Here is an 18,389-nt window from a genome sequence, read left to right as displayed (position 1 = left end):
TAATTCACAAAATCACCAGCAATATAAGATAGTATATAGCTTTAATAAGTGTCCAAAAATTGGACCACATGCAGTGTTACATATAGTGTGTTGATCAAGGCTATTTATTGTATGTTTTTTGTCTTGATCATAAAAAATAGAGGTTTCTTTTTTGTTGTTTTTCAAGATAACATCCTCCAAAAACATTTTCTTACACAGTCATCTTATTTACAAAGGGAGCACAGGGATGATTGGGTATTATCAATGAATAATCAAGAATAAATTGAAAAAATTGGTGCATTGCTACATTTCTTGGTGTGTTACAGCCACCAACTGTCGATCAGTGGAATAGCATGAAATCAGCAGCAGGAATGTGTACCATGTCGCCCCTGGGGGCTCGAGCATGCACAATACAAACAAAACAGAGACTCAATCATAAAAAATATAGTGCTATTACTGGTCAAAACCTCCATAGGACACCTTTAACTAAAGAGAGCGATATATGTAAGATTGCTCAGTAGAGAACTATTTGTTTATTTTTGCTTCTTGAGCTTCTCCATGATGTGAACACTGATGACGGCGGACACCATGATGATCAGACCGACAGAGAACATGACTGTCTTCACCAGGCACAGAGAGATACCAGCAGAGAGACTCTCTGAACCTGGAACACAACAAAACAGGTTGTTTACAAAACTGACACAGCAGATCCAGACTGTGACACTACAGGACAACAGGAGTGGAAGTAACAAATCACTTAATCCTGTTACTGTATTTAGATAGCATTTTGTGTATTTTGCAGTTTAGTCAAGTATTTTAATTCCTGCATTTCAGAATACATGCACTGCAAAGTGCAGTTGAGTTTCACAGACTGCCCATATGCACCATGCATTGTAAAACAGCATGATGATAGTTTTATGTTGATTCATTGTTTATTTAGCTCTTCAGTTTAACAGGTATTTTTGTGCTAATTCAAACAACCACGTTCAAGGGCGGTCCTATATGTTCTGTATTTAATAATATAGTAATAGAGACAAATGGCACATTCTATGACAAACAGTAAAACTGCACAAAGAAATGGGTTAGGTTGCCATTTAACTCATTTATTTAATTATTATTCTCATTTAATGTTCCTTAAAATAACATTTCTGTACTCTCTAGATTAGTTTGTATTTCCCCTGCAGCCCGACAGGGTGGTTTAGTCGTGTTCAGAACTTGGACATATAAAAGTTTTCTTTAAAAAAGAAATGCTTATGTGCTCTAAGTTTAAGTTTAACTCGAAACTGTGCATTATTATCAGCAAGTTGTTTTGTCTGTCAGTCTTACCAGCATGTTGGGGGCAGAAATGCTGAATCTTTGTCATGTTATTGGTCCAGCTGACCTGGTTGCTATGGTTACAGATGATTGAGTCATTCATCAGGTAGACATGGAGAGAAGCACCAGAGGTTGTGACCTCTGATCGCTCTCCTCCCTCCTGACTGCAGGTTTGGTGGTCACATGTAAAAGTGCTGCTAATGTGAGAGTCCTGTGCACTGCAGGTCACAGTGAGGTTACAGGAGTCCGAGCTGTTGGACACAGAGTCCACTGTCAGTCCAGCTGGAGACACTGGATCTGAGGAGGGAACGTTTGTGTGAAATGTTTTAGAAACATGGCAGCAGATTCTCTCTATCAGGGTCTGAAATGTTAACAAACCTACCTTGAACTGTGACATTGTATTCAGTTGTTTGTTCTTCAGCCCCAAACACCCGTGCAGTATAAACTCCACTGTCTGCCTTTTGTAGATTCTTCAGTTTCACAGAGTATTTTATCTCAGAAAACTCAATCCTTCCAGTGTAACCATCAGAGACTGATGAATTTGTACCAGGTACAAATATTACTAAAACCTTTTTATTGAAGTTCCACGAAACAAAAGTAATACGCTTAAGAACATCTGTCGTGACATTCAGAAGCACATCCTTTCCCTTCTGCACAAACACAGGAGTCACAGCACTGGACGCTGTAAAAACAGCAGAATACTAATACTAATAATACAATAAACATCACACACAATATTAGTCAGTACTGAATGTTACTCAATTTCTGTACTTTCTTGCATAATGGATCATCATTTATTGCACGCTTCATATCTGACCCTGCGACCGTCATAGTGCTAAATGAATAAGTGAAGTACCTACAGCTTATCATAATTTATTAAAGGTTGGAAAATGTACTTTTTGCTTTGTTATTGCTCCTGCTGGCCTGCTGTTCAGGATGTTGTGTGTTTTTAAGGTCTGTTGTTGCTTATGTTTTATTGTTTGATTTTTGTTATTGTTTTTTATGGTGATGTTGTTTATGTTTTATTGTTTTTTCTATCTCTGTTTGTATGGTGTTAATTTTAATAATTTTACTCTTGCGAAGCACTCAAATTCTTCTGTGGATGTGTCTATGAGGGAAAAATGTAAGTCGTGTTGGACAAAAACGTCTGCAAAATGAATGTATTGTTTCAAAAAAGCTCAGAAGACTTCTCATATAATAATAACTTTAATTCATTTTGAATCTTTATATCTTATAAAGATGTCTGTCAGTATTGTCTTCATTGATTGTTTTGCTCACATAGGTCAGTGGATGTTTATGCAGAGTCTTTGGCTTCTAATGTTCAGCACTGAAAACAAGGCTTTTGTTTGTTACAATTCTTTCTGAGAAGCAGGCTATTTTTTTATTCCTGTTGGCAGTAAGAAGTGAGAAGTTTTACTGCACATCAACTAACTTGACAAAACCCCATCAGACCCACAGTGATGCCACCTTTATGGCCTTAATGCACTTTTGGACTTCAACTGTTTTAAGTCTTGAACTTTTTAAACAGTTTTTTTTTTAAATCTTCAAACAGAAGCAGAGCATATTTACTGTAATGAAATCTCTTCACTCTGTGTTTTCTCCCTCCCAAAGTCTGTCTTCTTAGATATGTGATCACTTGGTTCATTTTTTGAATGGTTAAACATACAAAGGAAGGCTCATAAAAGCAGATTCTATGAGACAGCATATGTGTTTTGCTAATCATAAGATAGAATCTGCAGTAACTTAATGATGCTCAGTTTATTAATCAAGATAAAGAAGCCTGCTCGTGCATCATTGCTGTATCTGTTAATGACAGATTATTAGACAGTGTTCTTCTCCTGCCTTGTGCCTCTATGCAGACCAGCAGTCCCAGTATCACAAAGACAGACATTATAGAGTCTCTGTCCGGTTGTCCTGCCTGACTACTACAATGTGTGTGTTCTGTTTTGCTCTAACAAACACAGGGTTGTGTGTTTCCTGTCAAAACCACATGATTTGCCAGAATGTTACCATGTTCATGATGTGAACAAATTCACTTCTCTTTAAGTTCCTCTTTAAGCTCTGTTTTACTGCTTGAGATCTGATGATAAAGACTGAAATTATTTTATTCAACCCTTTGTCAAAGATGCAGATTTGAATTTAAAAGTTAGTGAAAAGATGATAAACAAGGACACTATTATCAGTTTTAAAACATCCTGTAGGCTTCTTTGCAAAATTTTAATGAATAATATATATTTATGTTTTATTTATTCACTTAAGAGGAACTAATTTCGTATGTTGCAGTTAGCTTAAGGATCATTTTCGTCTTTGGTCCCTGGGACAAAAGTTATTTGAAAAAAAAAGGACAAAACATGAGGAGACAAAAGACGGAAAAAACATTGCAATTGTGGCCAATACACTACATAAAAACTACAAAATACTGTAGTTTGCACGGTGTATTTGTTCAGGTCTTTCTTTACTTTAACACTTGAACTCATCTTGGTTTCTCACTGCACTTGCAATGATAACCACTTCCTTTCTTGCAACATCTCTTGCATTTTCACATTACTCTGAAAAACGAAAAATACCTGAGATAAACTCTACATGTTCTGAAAACAGACATTGTGTGCCAAAGAAAAAGAAACCTGCAAATGCATCTTTACTCAGTAAGCATTCTGCACCAGAAAACAGGAATACAATGATCAGAAAACCAAACAAAAGTCAGTCTTCTGTTCTTCATGCAGGCCATTTTTTTCATTTGACCTGATCTTTTGAGCACTTCGCATTGCACCAACGATATATAACAAACAGACACATCTGGACGCAGTTCACATGGGAATATAGGTATAGCATCTTTAAAATAATATTTAATAGAAAGGTGCAGCAGATTTTTTTAAGTCAAGATGCAGACCTAGAGAAGGTAGGAATGTACTGTGCATTACTGTGTTAAGCCACACCCTCTAAATGACAAATTGCTTATGAAATTATGCTTTAAATTGGATATATTTCCAAAGACGTTTATTGATAATACAGTACATACTGCAGGTTACATCACCCATGAGATAGCCTATAAAGAACCAAAACTTTATTGAGGGTAAAACCTTTTTCAGAGGTGGATATCTCAAACTCTGAACAACAAACTATCGTAATATTATTCCGCTTACACTTTTTATCTACTTAGCATTAGTAATAGTGTAAATGTATGACAACCGTTTAACTGTCCATTGTAGTGAAATTAAGTTTGTATTGTTTTGTACATTTTTTGTACTATAATGTATTAACCCTTCCTGTTCTGCTCCCTTGGAGGCAGTCTCAGACCTGGATTTCCACATGATCCTCCTACTTCAGCTCCAGCTAGGGTTACTTTAAGGGTTCAGTCTCCTGCTCAGCTTTGCGTCCCTGTATGTCTGTACTGAAGATCAGGTGGTGGTGCACCTGAAGCCTTACCTGGTCATGTCTCTCACCTACCCACTGCACTGTGAACACTTTTGGCTAGTTACAAGATCCCACCACAAAATATTGCCTTCTTCTTTCATAACAGAGGAAAAACGACAAATTTGAGACAAACTCGAATCATGTCTTTGTGAAGGCAAGGGATAATTATTTCATCGTTTGTGAGAAGACTTCTTGCATTAAGGATGCCAGTTTAAATTCTAGTAGCCAGGGGGAAAAAATTAATAAAATGTATGCATGTAATATGAAAATAATAGATCATCCAGCTGATCAACTAGAGCTGGTCTTTACCTGTGCAGCCTGTAGCTATAAGCATGTGAAGCAGGGCGATCCAGCGCATGCATGCTTAGCAAAAGATACTCATGGACAAACAAGAAGTTGCTAAAGCTCAACATTGTCGTTTCTAGATGCAGTAAAGTGAATAAGGAAGTGCTTTTGTTAGTTCCCCCTCATCAGACTGAAACATATCCGAGGTGTTCCCCTCCTCTACAGTTAGATTCAGGTTTAGGTTTTAATTTTACTGTTATTTTTTAAATGATCACTTTTTAAATATTGGTTACATTTTGCTTCTAGCTACAATGCATTGCAGATATATAAATCCTTTATTAGACTAACCCTGAGGTAGTGGTCCTCTAAGGACTGTAGATCAAACACAACATGTTAAACATGTTAAAATGCAGTTTAAATTTTTTAATCCAAATTGTATACAATATATCAGTTAAATTCATATTTGCCTGTTTTATTCCTCTTTAGCCCTATTTTAATTCATGCCTGACAATTGTTGTATTGTATGTAAAGCACAGTGGGAAGTAGTTTTTGTCATAGTTCTGGTAATATGTATGCATATGTATGATAATGAAAGTTTTCTAGTTTCTTGTGTTTTGTGTATCACAACATCTGACAGTGTTTTCAGCGTTTAGAGGTTTTCTTTTGAGAATCCCAGCATGAATCATTTTATTCTGACTTACGGTGAAAAACGAGTAAGAAGAAGCCAAATCTGTCGACCAAACAATGACAGATTTTGCTTTGATGCATCATCTGCATTTTGATGACATACAAGTAACTCATAATCTTTCCCAATCCGCAATCCACAGCCCTCAAGCCCATGGAGCTGAAGAACAAATCTTCCTTTGCGTCACCCAGGTAGGAATGCCAGCACGATGTCTTCCAGCAGAATACCCAGTGTTTGCATTTATCTTGCCAATTTGCAGTGTTTTGTCACTCTCATTTTAATCTATCTGTCATCTTTTCTTATTCACAGATGCTGCATGAGTTTAAGGAAGTGCTTTAAAGGACCAAATGCTGCCTGTTTATTTTAAAGGACCAGTGTTTGACCAGACTCCCGCCCTGCCAAAGCCTGGACTTTCACCAGAGCAGTTCTCAGACATGCCGGTCTGTTTATAGCCTCATCAGATGCATCTCTGCATCTATGAACTCTTTGTGAAAGAAGAGGCTTTAGCAGAATTAACACTGAGGAAAAATAATCTGCCAACAGTTTTCACTGATCAGCCAGGGATTTTTAGACTCTATGACTCTGATAATCCATCTTCAAACAGAGGAAGGATGCAACTTGGATCATATTCTGAATGCATTGTATTATAATTAGCCACTTAATTTATTCGTGCCAGTAAAACTCAATGTCAGTAAAATTCAAAACTAATATGTTATAACAGGTTTTCAGTGACAGGCAGTAGCACAATTACAGTTTACTTGACTAGCATCAGGCAGAAATCATGAGGTTATTTTCAAAAAGCATTGTCGCTCAATGTTTAAACAATCTGTCTAGTGGCTTTGCACATACAATGTAGCAACGTCTGTCTGAGCTATTTACGCTAATCTTTAATTTTGTTTAGGGAGAAGCTTTTGGGTGGGGTGATAAGAGGAAGGAGGCGAGTGAGTGTCTTTTAATTTTAAAATGGTTTTAGTGCTGATTTTTAAAAGCGTGTACATGGATGCTTCAGTGCAAGACAATCCCAAATAAATGTATTTGTGATGGACCACTGCATTATGTAGATGATAGTATAATAATCTACATAAAAGTTTAACAAGGTCATTTGAGTGAAATGAAATTGCCTGAGTTTTATCTCACTGCTCTTTGGATGCACTGTGCACCTTCATCTACTCATGTCAATAATTCAGAGACAGGTGAGCAAACTGATGATTTAGTGCTTAATGAGTAAAGGGCAGAAAACTTTTGACAGAACCACAGTACTGCATTAGGATTACAGCAATGGCAGATTATCAACTGGGCAACTCCGCAGGGGCCCCAGAACTCCAGGGGTCCCCAATGATCCAGGCTTACTATGAATCAACTGTTTTGAGTGAATTTGATCGAAGATTTGTTTGGGAATATGCACCATGAAAGCACTTCAGCTGACATCATAAGGGCCATAAAGTGGGTCCTACTTCACTACCTGATGTTAAGGCCCTGTCTTGAAGTGAGACTGAACCTTATGTTCAAAGGATTTTCAACCCTAAAACAGAAAAAATGGCCGTCATATTTTAAGACCATCACCACTTCAATTTTGTGCTTACATGTTGCATATTACTAATTTAATGCGTTCAACCAAGTTACCACAAAGCAAATCTGGGGCCAGGGAGTGTTTCAGCGTGGAAAAACTGAACACATTGCAGAGTGGGAGAAACATGGGGTTAATAGGGACCTAGGCTCTATTTGTCTGGCCTTGCTTTTGTATTTTATATCTTTGTTTTTGACAATTATCAGAGGATTCTGAATAAACTGTGATAAAGGCTTCTCTCTATATTGTTAGCCACTTCATCCCTTTTTAAAAATTACTTTAGGGACCCACCTCAAATGTCCTACATTTTCACAGTGATATTTATTTTTTTATTTTTTACAAAAAAATGTAACTATATGTTGGGCTGCAGTAAGTCTTCCCTTGTAATGTGATGCGGCTTGTTTGATCAAATATGCAGACTGCCCTCAAGCTAGGTTCTTTCATCCCCCTTGGAGATTTTAAAGCTTTACTGTCTGATGTTTTTATGACTCTTAATTAATTTTTTCATTAAGTATTTGTCATTTGATTTTTGGTTGTCTGGCCATATTTGTGTAATTCTATGTTATTTGTGTTTTTGTCTGACTGAATGTTTCTTGTTTTCATGTCGAAAAAGAGATGTTGATCTCAGTGAGACTGCATGATTAAATACAGTGAAATAATTATATAAATGATCAATAATACACTGGCTTTCTAAAACACTTTACAGCTTGGACTGTTTCTAATATTATATTTTATCATCATAGTCATTCCTTTCCTTTTCCTTGTCATCAGACTATTTATAATGTTTTAAAAAAAATCAAATTTAAATATATTTTATTTGTGAATATTGATATGAAAAATCTGCTATCAACAACTTTCACCCAAAAATCCTGTCATTGGCAACAAGCTCCAAAAATGCATATCAGTCAAACCCTGATTTGTAATCAAGTCATATCCAAAGCGTCTGTCTCTCTGTCCCTGACCCAACAGACCACGTCAGTACAGTTACACCAAGGACATCTATTATGAGTCACATTATCCTCTGGTTCAGCAATAAATAATTGCCTAATTTACTCCCTTCCCTTCCTTTCCACCCATCGCTCAATACTGCTCTTCCACCAGAAGATGGCGACAGCATCAAACAAAAACCCCACAGCCCACTTGACGACTTCTCTGCCTCAGAGACACAAAGCCAGTGACATCATCTGCAGAGGGACAGAGGGTGTGCGAAGGACAAATGTCTTGAAATGCATTACATCATTCTCAGCTAATATGATAATATATCTCAGGCACAGAGTGCGGTGCCAAGTATGAGAGCGGCCATAATCCATACAACGACCGCTTCAAATGTGAACAAGGGGATAAAATGGAAGTGGTGTTGGGGGGCGGGGGTTCCACTGGAGTTGGGAGCGCTGCGCTGAAGGTTATCCAGACATTATTCCTCAATGAGAGCAGGAGGAGAGAGGAGACAATAATCACTGTTACACAGTGAGGCTTTAATGCTCCCTGTCTGTCTTCTGTCCTTGTCTTTCTTTTTCCTGCCATATCTGTTATTTCTTTGCTATTTCTTGCTTTTGCTCTTTCTCCATTCTCAAATTTCATTCAGAGGAGAGGAGGACGTAGGAGTGAAATGGTGAAAGGAGTAGTGAGGAGAAGTGAGACAAAGATGGGTTAGAAAGGACCAAGAGGAGAGAAGGACTGAGAAGTAGGAATAGGGAGAATTGAAAAGATGTAAGACAGAGTGAAAGAGTGATAGAGAAGAATTGAGAGAGGAGAGAGGAGGGAATGAGAGAAAAAGGAGTGAAATGATAAAAGGAAGGCAGAGAAGAGGACAATGAGAGAAAAGGGGAAAGCAGGAGAAGGTTGGAGAGGTGAGAGTAAAACTGTCAAGAGGAGAATTAAACAGCTACTGCAAAGGCTGAAAAGAGGAGAGGTGAGAGGACTGAGGAGAAAAAGGATAAAAGAAGAGAGAGGAAAGATGAAAGTAGAGGAGAGGAGGAAAAACTTGCAGTGATATGAGAAGGACTGACAACATAAGGTGAGGGGAGAGGAGAGAAATTATAGTAGGAGAGATGAAAGGAGGAGTAAAGGGAGGAGAGGACAAGAAGAGAAGGGAGGGCAGGGGAGGTGAAAGGAGGACGCGGAGGAGAGGAAGAGAAAGGAGAGGAGGACTGAAATGATGAGGCAAGAGAAGAGATGTGAAAAGAAAGATGTGAAAAGAGGACTGAGAAGAAGAAATAGGAGGAGAAGAGGGGGAGGAGAGGAGAGCAGCAGAAGGTTGGAGAGGTGAGAGGAGGACTAACAACATGAGGTGAAGCGGCGAAATGAGGAGTAAGGAGAGAGGAGATAAAATGAGAGAGAGGAGAGAAGAAGAGAGGGTAGTGGAAGTGAGAGAAGGTCATATAGCAAGAGGAGAGAGGAGGACAGACAAAACAGTTAGAAAAGTTGAAAGAAGGAGAGGAGAGGAGAAATGGTGAAATGACAACAGATAAGAAGAAAGGAAAACAGAGGAGGAGGAGAAGAGGGGGGAGTGAGACGGTTTTAGATGCAAGAGAAGACCTGAGTAGAGGAGGCAAGATAAGTGGTGAGGAGAGAAAAAGAGAGAGGTGAAAGGAGGACTGAGGACAAGTGAAAGAAAAAGACGAGAGAGGAGAGGTGGAGAACGATGTACGTAAAAATGAATGAGAGGATGAAGCAAAAGAACAGGAGAGAAGAACAGACATAAGGAAGGGAGGAAGGGAGAACTGAAGAGATTGAGGGAGGGAAATGAGGTGAAAAGAGAGGAGAAAGAGGAGAGGAGAACTGAAAAGATGAGGCAAAGAAAGAGGAAAGAACAGACTGTAGAAGAGGTGAAATGAGGGGAAGAGAGAAGCGGTGAGTAGAGGAGAAATTGTGAAAGTGAGTGAGGGACATCGAAGAGGAAAAGAGAGGAGGAGAAGAGGAGAAGGGAGAAGACCAGAGATAAGGACTGAGAAGACTGAGAAGACAAAGGCAGAGGTGAGGAGAGAAGAATAGAAGTAGAGGTGGATGCATGACTGAAGAAAAGAAATGAGAGGAGAGAAGAGGGGATGTGATAGGAGGACTGATGAGAAGAAGTGTGAGGAAAGGAGAGTAGAGGAGATGAGAAGAGGACAGGGCAAAGCAAAAGAAAAGGAGAGATGAAAGAAGGGTGAAACTGAACAGAAGAGGAGAGATGAAATGGTGAAAGGTTAGAAAAGAAGGCAGGAAAGGAAAAGGTTGGAGAGGTGGGAGAAGAGGTGAAGGGGTGAAAGGATGACTGAAGAAAATAAGTGAGAGGAGAGGACGTTAGAGAGATGAGAGAAGGACTGACAACATGATTTGAGGAAAGACAAAAAAGGAGACTGGAGGAGAAGAGTTCAGAGGAGGAGAGGAGAGACAAGTGGAAGGAAAGATGTTCAGAGGAGATGAGGAGAATATATATGAAAAGGAGTGAGAAGATGAGGCAAGAGAAGAGGAGAGACAAGTAAAATTGGAGAAAGAAAGGAGCAAAGCAGAACATTAGAGGAATGGTAAAGAGATTAGGCATAGGGGCAGAAGGGAGGAGAAAAAGAGGAGAAATGAAAAAGAGTAGAGGGGAGAAGAGGAGGACAGACCAGAAATGAGTTTTAAATGAGGGGAGAGACTGAGACTCTGCAGACGTTTGTCTTGGTGTCTTGGTGTTGTGCTTCAAGCTCCACTGTCACACTCACGTTCAGGTAAACACATGCCCTCGTGCCTGTGTGCTATACATAGACACACACTAGCTCAACATGAGAAACTGTCATGACAACTGTTTGGGCGCAGTCATTCATAGTTTGACCTAAATAAACAGCAGTATGTGTGATGTACAAATGTCATTCAAAGTAAAGAGTTTTTAAGCCACATCCTGGAGCCTCACTTATAAAAATACAAAATATAATTTAATAAAACAAACTCTCTGTAAACTAGGTTTCAGCATAAAGAATAAATGCAAAATAAAGGAGCCTTTGCTGCTGTTATTATGAAAGCCGTGTCTTCTTTTATTTCCTGTAATACTGTGGAAAAATAATTACATATGATTTGAAAAAAAAAACAGAAATCAAACAGAGAAACATGAAAATAAAGGAACATTTTAATAATATCTTGTATGTTTTGTACAGTTTTTTTTCTTTAATAAAAGGGATAAACAAATACTCAAAGCCAACATGAACTTGACACACGTGAATAATATATAGGGATAAAAATAAAGAATTGGAGTATGGAGAATATATGCTTATTTGAACACCCACACTGTCGCTCTCTCACCCGCATGCACACCTCCACTTCAAACATTTTCAAGTGCAATATGGGATCCTTCTCACTGTACTGATCATTGTCTTCATATGCTTGACGATACCAAGCTGAACATCAATTGATCCTGTTCACTCGTGCAGCTGTTTCAGAGAGCAGACAGGCTCAGCAGCTGGATGAGGGATGAGCAGACTAGCTCGGTCCCTTCTCGTGTCCTAAGGCCACGCAATGTCTCCTTCATTCTGTTTTACCAGCTGTCCTGCTTTATTCTAGGGTTTGACTGATAGGGATTATGATTCTTTTATGACCATATTTAACACCTTTAAAATGTACAATTTTTATTCCAAAAACAAATATGCAGCGTTTCCAACTGAATCTTCCTGACAGGGTGGAAATGCCTATAAAGCATCAGTTGACAATAAAATAAAAGAAATTCTGTTAAGGTTTTCAGCAAATTAAAGCAGTTTAAAGTTATTATACTTCAGATTTTAGTCCTGATTGATTTGTGGTCACTGTTGGTAACCGCAAGTGCATTTTGATAATACAGGTCCCAGTGGCATCTTCAAAATAACATGTTTATCTACCACTAGGGGCAGCAAAGAGGCCTTTAGAGGCTATACAGAAAAGCAACAGAAGAAGAGCAACTTGTGTTTCTGACCAGCTAAAAGTACACTCGTTTTTTATCTATATAGGGAGTGGGTCCCCCTCCACGGAGGTCACCATGTTGCACTGCCATGTTTCTAGAGTAGCCCAGAACGAACAAACCAATCACTGGCTCTAGGGCGTTTTTCGCGGCCACCGTAGTTTCTCCTACACACTTGGAAGGGGAAGGTGATGCGAAAGATATTCAAATGGTTGCAAACTGCAATTTCACCACTAGATGCCACTAAATCTTATACTGCTCCTTTAAGGATTATAACTTGAACAACACAAAAAATATTGTTGAACTATTAAATCAATAAATACAATCTGTAAAGGAAATCAAGTTTCATTGTAGGTTTTAAAGACTATTCATATGTAGCTGTGGTCAGGAGGAACCTCCATCATACCAGCAGATGACAACATCACCGGTTGATCTATCTGATATTTGCCCAAAACAATCAGTCAAACCCTAATTTCTACAGTTCAGTGGTCCCAACACATTTACAGTATAATGATATGAAAACGCACTGGTGTTACAGGCTGCCAACACACACACATGCATGTTCACAGATGGATGCATACAGTACATGTGCATGTATGGAAACACAAACGGATAGCGCACACATACACTGTCACCCATGAGCGTACATACACATAAACACAATAACCACAAATGGCTGCTGCATTTGTTTGTCTGCTCAGTTAATTTTTTTGCACAGTCTTTTGGCACTCACTGAAGACTCCACAAGGTAAAAATGGACACCCAGCCACTTGAGTCAGTCTTGGCCAGGGATGGCGCAGCACAGCACAGCATGGAACAGAGCAGTTAGCTGTGGGTCTGGCCTGGTTCTAGCCTGGGTTGGCCTAGTTGAGACAGAGTTTTGGCTATTTGCGGCCTGGCTGAGCAGTCGTTTTGGCCACAGACACACACATCCTCTCTTCTTTTTTGCTGGGTTGATTAATCAGAGACCCCCTATCCGATGCATACAAAATAAAATAAAATACTGTATATGAAAGTTTAAACACACTTTTGACCACAGTCATTTCTTCCACTGGTGATGTAACACCACAAAGTAATACCAAGAAAATAAGACTTAAAATACTGATTTTCAAAGAAGGAAATGAGGAATAAATGAAAACTGAGGATGATGTTATGAGCTCATGAAGCTATATATTCTCTAAAACAGACTCCCAACCCCCCAACATACACACATTAATGCAAGCTAGATTGCTATACCTACTCGTATGTTATCATCTTGAAGAAAACTTGGAAGAAAGCTATGAGAGAAAGGTTTCCTATGTTGTGAGGAGTTTTTTTTCATGAAAAGACAGGTTCAACCTCTAAATTTGGATGCTGGTAGATGGCTATTAATATGACACAGGGGACAGAGTAGAGAGTAAAGCGTATCAGTACACCGCGGTGAGAGGTACGTATGGAAAAAATGGGAAAATACATGAAATAACCTAGTGGAGTAAACACCTCCAGATTCCCTTCCAAACCACATATTTATTTCATTGCTGAACCAAATCTAAACATCTGTTTTGGATTTTTGGCATCTATGATGTCTTTTACATATTTCTATGTCTCCACTGTCAACAGACTGTAAATAGTTAAGAGGTAATGACTAAGTACCTGGATGGCCTGGCTGTGTATTTGTTGGCTTCAGTACCTCCTCGGTGTAAAATTTACTCATTCTACACAAGGTTATAACGACATTTCAAGTCAGATGCAAAATACTGCACAGCTACAACTCTGTAAAAAGGTTGTAAAGAGGTAACAGTATGCAGTACCAAGGCTGTGATAACCATATAAATTTAAAAGGGTACTCCATCTGCTGTTCTTCTCTCTATAACTACTGAAATGGTTTATATAGTGACCTTGGAGCTACAAGGTTCCATCTGATATTCTAATCACAAATGACGTGGCTGTGGTTTCCTTTCTGACAGTTTTTATTCAAAATAGGGGCAATAAACACAATTTTTAATGCCCCTTAGCACAAAATTACCATAATATACTGTATCGGTGAGGGGTTGATAGGGTGGCTGATAAGTCTAAATACTCAATGATTACCTCTAGAGGTGCTGAGATTTCTGGCTTCACTTTGCAGCCTCTGGTCGTTTGTAAAGCACCTCCTCATCTGCTATCATTTTTCACTAATCAAAAATGTATGGTAAAAGTGGGGGACTCCTTGTTGCATAAAGTCCCTCTTTACTTTGACTATCCAATGAAGCATATGTGCACTTAAGAAAAGGTAAAAATAAATAAAATGTTGAAAGCAACTCCTGGTGGTTGCCAAAACATGTTAATGTATTATTTAATGTCCCCTAAAAAAAGAAAAAGGTTAGCGTTAACATTAGCATTAGCATTAGCATTAGCGATGGAACCTTATAATTTCAAGCACAGTAGGCCTACATAGTAAAGATTGATGCTGCTGCTGTGGAGTCTAATCAACACGTGCTTGTCACCGTAAAAGGTGAAGTTGTGGTACGATAAACAGTGCAATCCAATCCAATCTCACTAACAAAGCTCAGTGTGCAAACATGAACCAATTCTACAACGGGTGGGAACTTTATGGCAGACAATGCCAGCTGTTTTTCACTGATCTTACTTAAGCACGAGTAGCTGCTTTAAACAAGTGTTTTCAGTACAGTGTTCACACTACGAGCAACCCTATGGCTGGAAGTCAAATTGTTTCCTGTAGAGGTAAACATCTGGAGAAATATCTTACATAAGTTGGCCAAAATGGAATTTCTTGTGGTCACTGCTTATCAACAGCCAATCGGATGTTTGTGTTTGTTTCCCTAGAGATGTGAGTTCGTAACATACTACTATATGGAGAATAAAAAAATGAGCAGTCAAATACAGTCATTCAAAGCTTTCAATTCTCTGTGAACTAAATGTCTTAAAACCGATATTGGGTCAATGGTTCATCCACAGTTGGTGTTGTCAGTAAGCTCTAAAACAATTTTGGAAATGAAACAACTTCTTACTTATAATAACTCAAAATTTTGGTAGTGGGATGGTGGAGACTTGTAGTATGGGACTTGTACAGTAGCTGCATCAGTAGAGGTTAGAGTAAAGTAGCAACATTTTAAGCGCTGATCATTATGAACCTGTGCGGTCAAAAGCCAATCACGTACCAAAGCTGACACAATATAATGGGAAAATCTCCAACATAAAATACCACCAAATTTTCTGTTGCAGTGAGCAAACCAACATACTTACATATAAATGTACAAAGTACCATATGAGCTAGATAGAACCCTCTGTACCTTCATTTTGATATGTTAGACTACACTTGAACCTTCTCATTGCTTACAAAGTTCACAGCACAGCTCAAAGTGAGCAGCTGCTTGTTCTCCATCCATCATTTTGAATGTCGTCGACGTTTGAAAAAGGCAGTCCAGTCAGAAGACTGGAAGTCAAAGAAAGAGTTTCACACCAAACAGAGATATCCACCAAACAGATTTCCCCTTGATGGATATTTATCATTTTGGAAAGAAGCTCTTTAACTTTTCTAATTTAAATCTACAACATCCACTTTAAAAACACCATCCATCGCTTTTTAAAGAAACTCAAAACGTTTCCATTAGCGATCACGTTGCCACATACACATTAAAAAGTGAGTTTCACCCAAAATGCTGAACCTTTGGTCCACAACTCCTTATAAAAATATTATAAAATGTTTCTGAATGCTGTTTTTTTTATACGTTTCGGTATAAATATGGAAAAAAATCTATTCTACTGTGCAAGTGAGAGAAACAAATACTTTTTGACACTTGAGGGTTGGGGAGGTATCTTTTTGTACAAATTGCAGAAATTCATTGAATGAAAAAGCGCTCCCGCTGCACCTCGTTTCACAAATACTGTACACAGCATTGACCTCGGGTGAAATGTCCATGATGATAAAAAATGAAAGATGAAGAGGAGAATGAGCATATAGAGATGCTTGCTACCACTCCTTTCCTTTCCTCTCAGATGTGACACGTACAAAACCTCTTTGTCCAGAGCATCTCATTGTCAAATCTTTACAAAATAAAACACACCATAATAGTTTGTGTGTGTTGGCACATAAGCATTGGCACTCAAACTCTCTCTCTCTACCTCTTTAAGAAGCTCTGTCCCACTTAAATCAAGGTAGATCTTGTAAGCAATGGCCACTGGGCAGGTTTTAGTGAGGAAAAGGGATCAAAAAGTGCCAAATATATTTATAGTCCAAGCTGCCCCGTTGCTGCAATACATCAAAACAAATAAGTCTTTACAGATCTGTGTGTATGTGTGTGTTTTTGCAAAAAGTGTGGATTACAGGGAGGTTTGGTGTAGGTCACTGTACTGCATCACACTGTATAGGTTTGTACAAGGAAATAACTTTAAAATGACCCAAATCTCCATTTGCACTTATTTACAGAAATGGGAGGAAAATGTGATGATCCAAGAGCAAGGATTGCAGGTTTGCAGGAAGAAAAAGTTTCCTCTGCTCCTCCTTAAGCTCCTGGTGCTCTTCTTCTTTGTGTCTCTTTACTCTTGATTGTGGCTCTCGCTGTTGCTTTTGTTGGAGCATAAACACTGCACACAACAGAAGGTCTGCGCAAATGTGTGTGAATGTCACTTTGCATGTGTTGTATGTATTGCTGCTAACTGTATTATATGCGATGCTGCTAACTGCTGTGCGTTGTAGGGGTGTTTTATTGGTTCAGTAAATGAACCAAATTCCATGCACTGGATGCTATGGAAACAGAAAACGGATTTGTTTATGTATTTTTTTAATATGTATGTATATTTTTGTTTTATATGTAATAAGTACTGCTGCTGCAAAAAGCAAGTCAAATGCACTGAATGTGTATGTGTGTTTCTCAAACATGAGTCTGCATCCGCTGTGTGTGTCTTTGGGAATAGTCAGAGGGTGGAGACGAGTATGAGAAGCGAGTGGAGCTCCCATACTGCCCCAACCCTGTTTCAGGACTTTGTTGTCCCGGCCCCGGGCCCGGCCCTGGCCCTGGCCCCGGCCCAGTCCCTTGGCTTGTTGGATACATCTCATAGGCTGGCCCTTCTTCTATGGGCGGAGCAAAGCCCATGCGGTAGCTGGGATACTGGGAGGGGTATCCGTAGTTGTCATAGGCCAGCTGGGTTGTGCTCTCCAACAGGCCGCAGTCTCCGGGGTAATCTCCAGGTGATTGAAGAGCTGGATTGGGAGGTGCTTGCTGGCTCTGCGGCGCCCTGGAGAAGGTGTTGAACTGGGCGTAGGTGGCATGGGACATCCTGGAAGGTGGGCGGGGGTCGTAGCAGCCTGCCCTTGAGCCTGGCACTGCGCTGGGGGGAACAGCACCACTGGCGGTAGCTGAGGGTCCGCTGGAAGTGGCACCGGCTGGTCCACTGTTTGGGTTCGGGGAGCGAAACTCTCCTTGGTAGTGAATGGCACGGGACTGGGGGCGCGCCTCATCATGGGTGGTGGCTCGGACATTGTAGTAGCCATTGGTTGGATCCTGTGATCAGATGGGAGAATATTACTCTTTCAGTCCGATTATTTGAACTGTGCATAAGAAGCAAAACCATTGGGCTAAGTAGTAAAGACACCTAAACATCTGGTCTGGTTAGCTTGGCATGACATGGCAAGCAAAGGCAGTTCTTTTACATTTGGGTTTACAATATATAACTCTATGATGGCGTCAATCATAAAGAAAGACTGGGAGCGCTACTGTAGAAGGACCTGGAACTATGGCATTTTTCTTAAATCCACAACAAAACATAAAATAATGTTTTATTATGTTTTCAACACAAAATCCAATGATAAAGGCAAATAAAAACACTTAAAATAAAAACATAAATAATAAATAATAATAATACTAATTAAAAATAAAATAATAATTAAAAATAAAAAAGAACACAACTATGTTAAAAATCTAGTAAAAACGTAAAGTAAAATCAGGATAAGCTCTCTGATAAAAGTGTTTTAAGAAGAAATTTGAAAGAGATACTGACTCTTTGAAAAAGACCTAATTTGCTGAAATAAAGCAACTCTCAACTCATTCTCCTATTATATTGTATTACATACTTCTCATATTGTATGTACTGTTTATTGTCAGTCACAGTGTGGGCTGATATGGTTGGTGATGTTGGTGCACTTGGTGGCGTGCTGTTGTTCATGCTGTCCAAAAATGTAATGGTGTGTGAGTGATGCAGCACACAGTATGTGTATGAATACAAAACATAATGATACAGCTTCATTTTACCCGGATAAACATGGTGTCCAATAC

At 39.1% G+C, this 18,389-nt stretch overlaps 2 protein-coding genes across 7 annotated transcripts in view; both read right to left on the bottom strand.

Moving 5' to 3' along the window:
- Positions 1-24: 24 nt before the first annotated feature.
- Positions 25-3,265, bottom strand: LOC122887501 (CD48 antigen). Of its 2 annotated transcripts, XM_044220787.1 has the most exons (4): positions 3,136-3,224; positions 1,676-1,975; positions 1,306-1,590; positions 25-643 (listed from the first exon to the last, which is right to left on the bottom strand). In XM_044220787.1, exons 1-4 carry the CDS (start codon positions 3,182-3,184, stop codon positions 513-515), a joined length of 765 nt encoding a protein of 254 aa, XP_044076722.1. In that variant the 5' UTR covers positions 3,185-3,224; the 3' UTR covers positions 25-512. The 2 variants fall into 2 exon arrangements, with proteins under 2 accessions (XP_044076722.1, XP_044076723.1); XM_044220788.1 differs by lacking the exon at positions 1,676-1,975 and having other exon boundaries at positions 3,136-3,265.
- Positions 3,266-11,218: 7,953 nt separating this feature from the next.
- kirrel1b (kirre like nephrin family adhesion molecule 1b) overlaps positions 11,219-18,389 on the bottom strand; it is a 71,415-nt gene continuing 64,244 nt past the window's right edge. For all 5 annotated transcript variants that reach the window (XM_044220738.1, XM_044220740.1, XM_044220742.1 and 2 more), the window contains one exon: positions 11,219-17,618. In XM_044220738.1, coding sequence (XP_044076673.1) covers positions 16,989-17,618 — 630 coding nt within the window. In that variant the 3' untranslated portion in view covers positions 11,219-16,988. The remainder of the gene's footprint in view (positions 17,619-18,389) is intronic.

This window comes from Siniperca chuatsi, linkage group LG13 (genome assembly GCF_020085105.1).
Source record: "Siniperca chuatsi isolate FFG_IHB_CAS linkage group LG13, ASM2008510v1, whole genome shotgun sequence".
NCBI lineage: Eukaryota > Metazoa > Chordata > Actinopteri > Centrarchiformes > Sinipercidae > Siniperca > Siniperca chuatsi.
Note: the sequence above shows the minus strand (reverse complement) of the source record. Positions and strands in the feature narration are given on the sequence as shown.

Bases quoted from the DNA above. Each gene is read 5' to 3' on its own strand.
- LOC122887501 (XM_044220787.1), bottom strand. From the start codon at position 3,184: ATGTCTGTCTTTGTGATACTGGGACTGCTGGTCTGCATAGAGGCACAA. The intron at 1,976-3,135 runs GCAGGAGAAGAA...CTGTTTTTACAG, and splicing joins GGTCTGCATAGAGGCACAAG to CGTCCAGTGCTGTGACTCCT. The intron at 1,591-1,675 runs GTAGGTTTGTTA...TTCCCTCCTCAG, and splicing joins ATACAATGTCACAGTTCAAG to ATCCAGTGTCTCCAGCTGGA.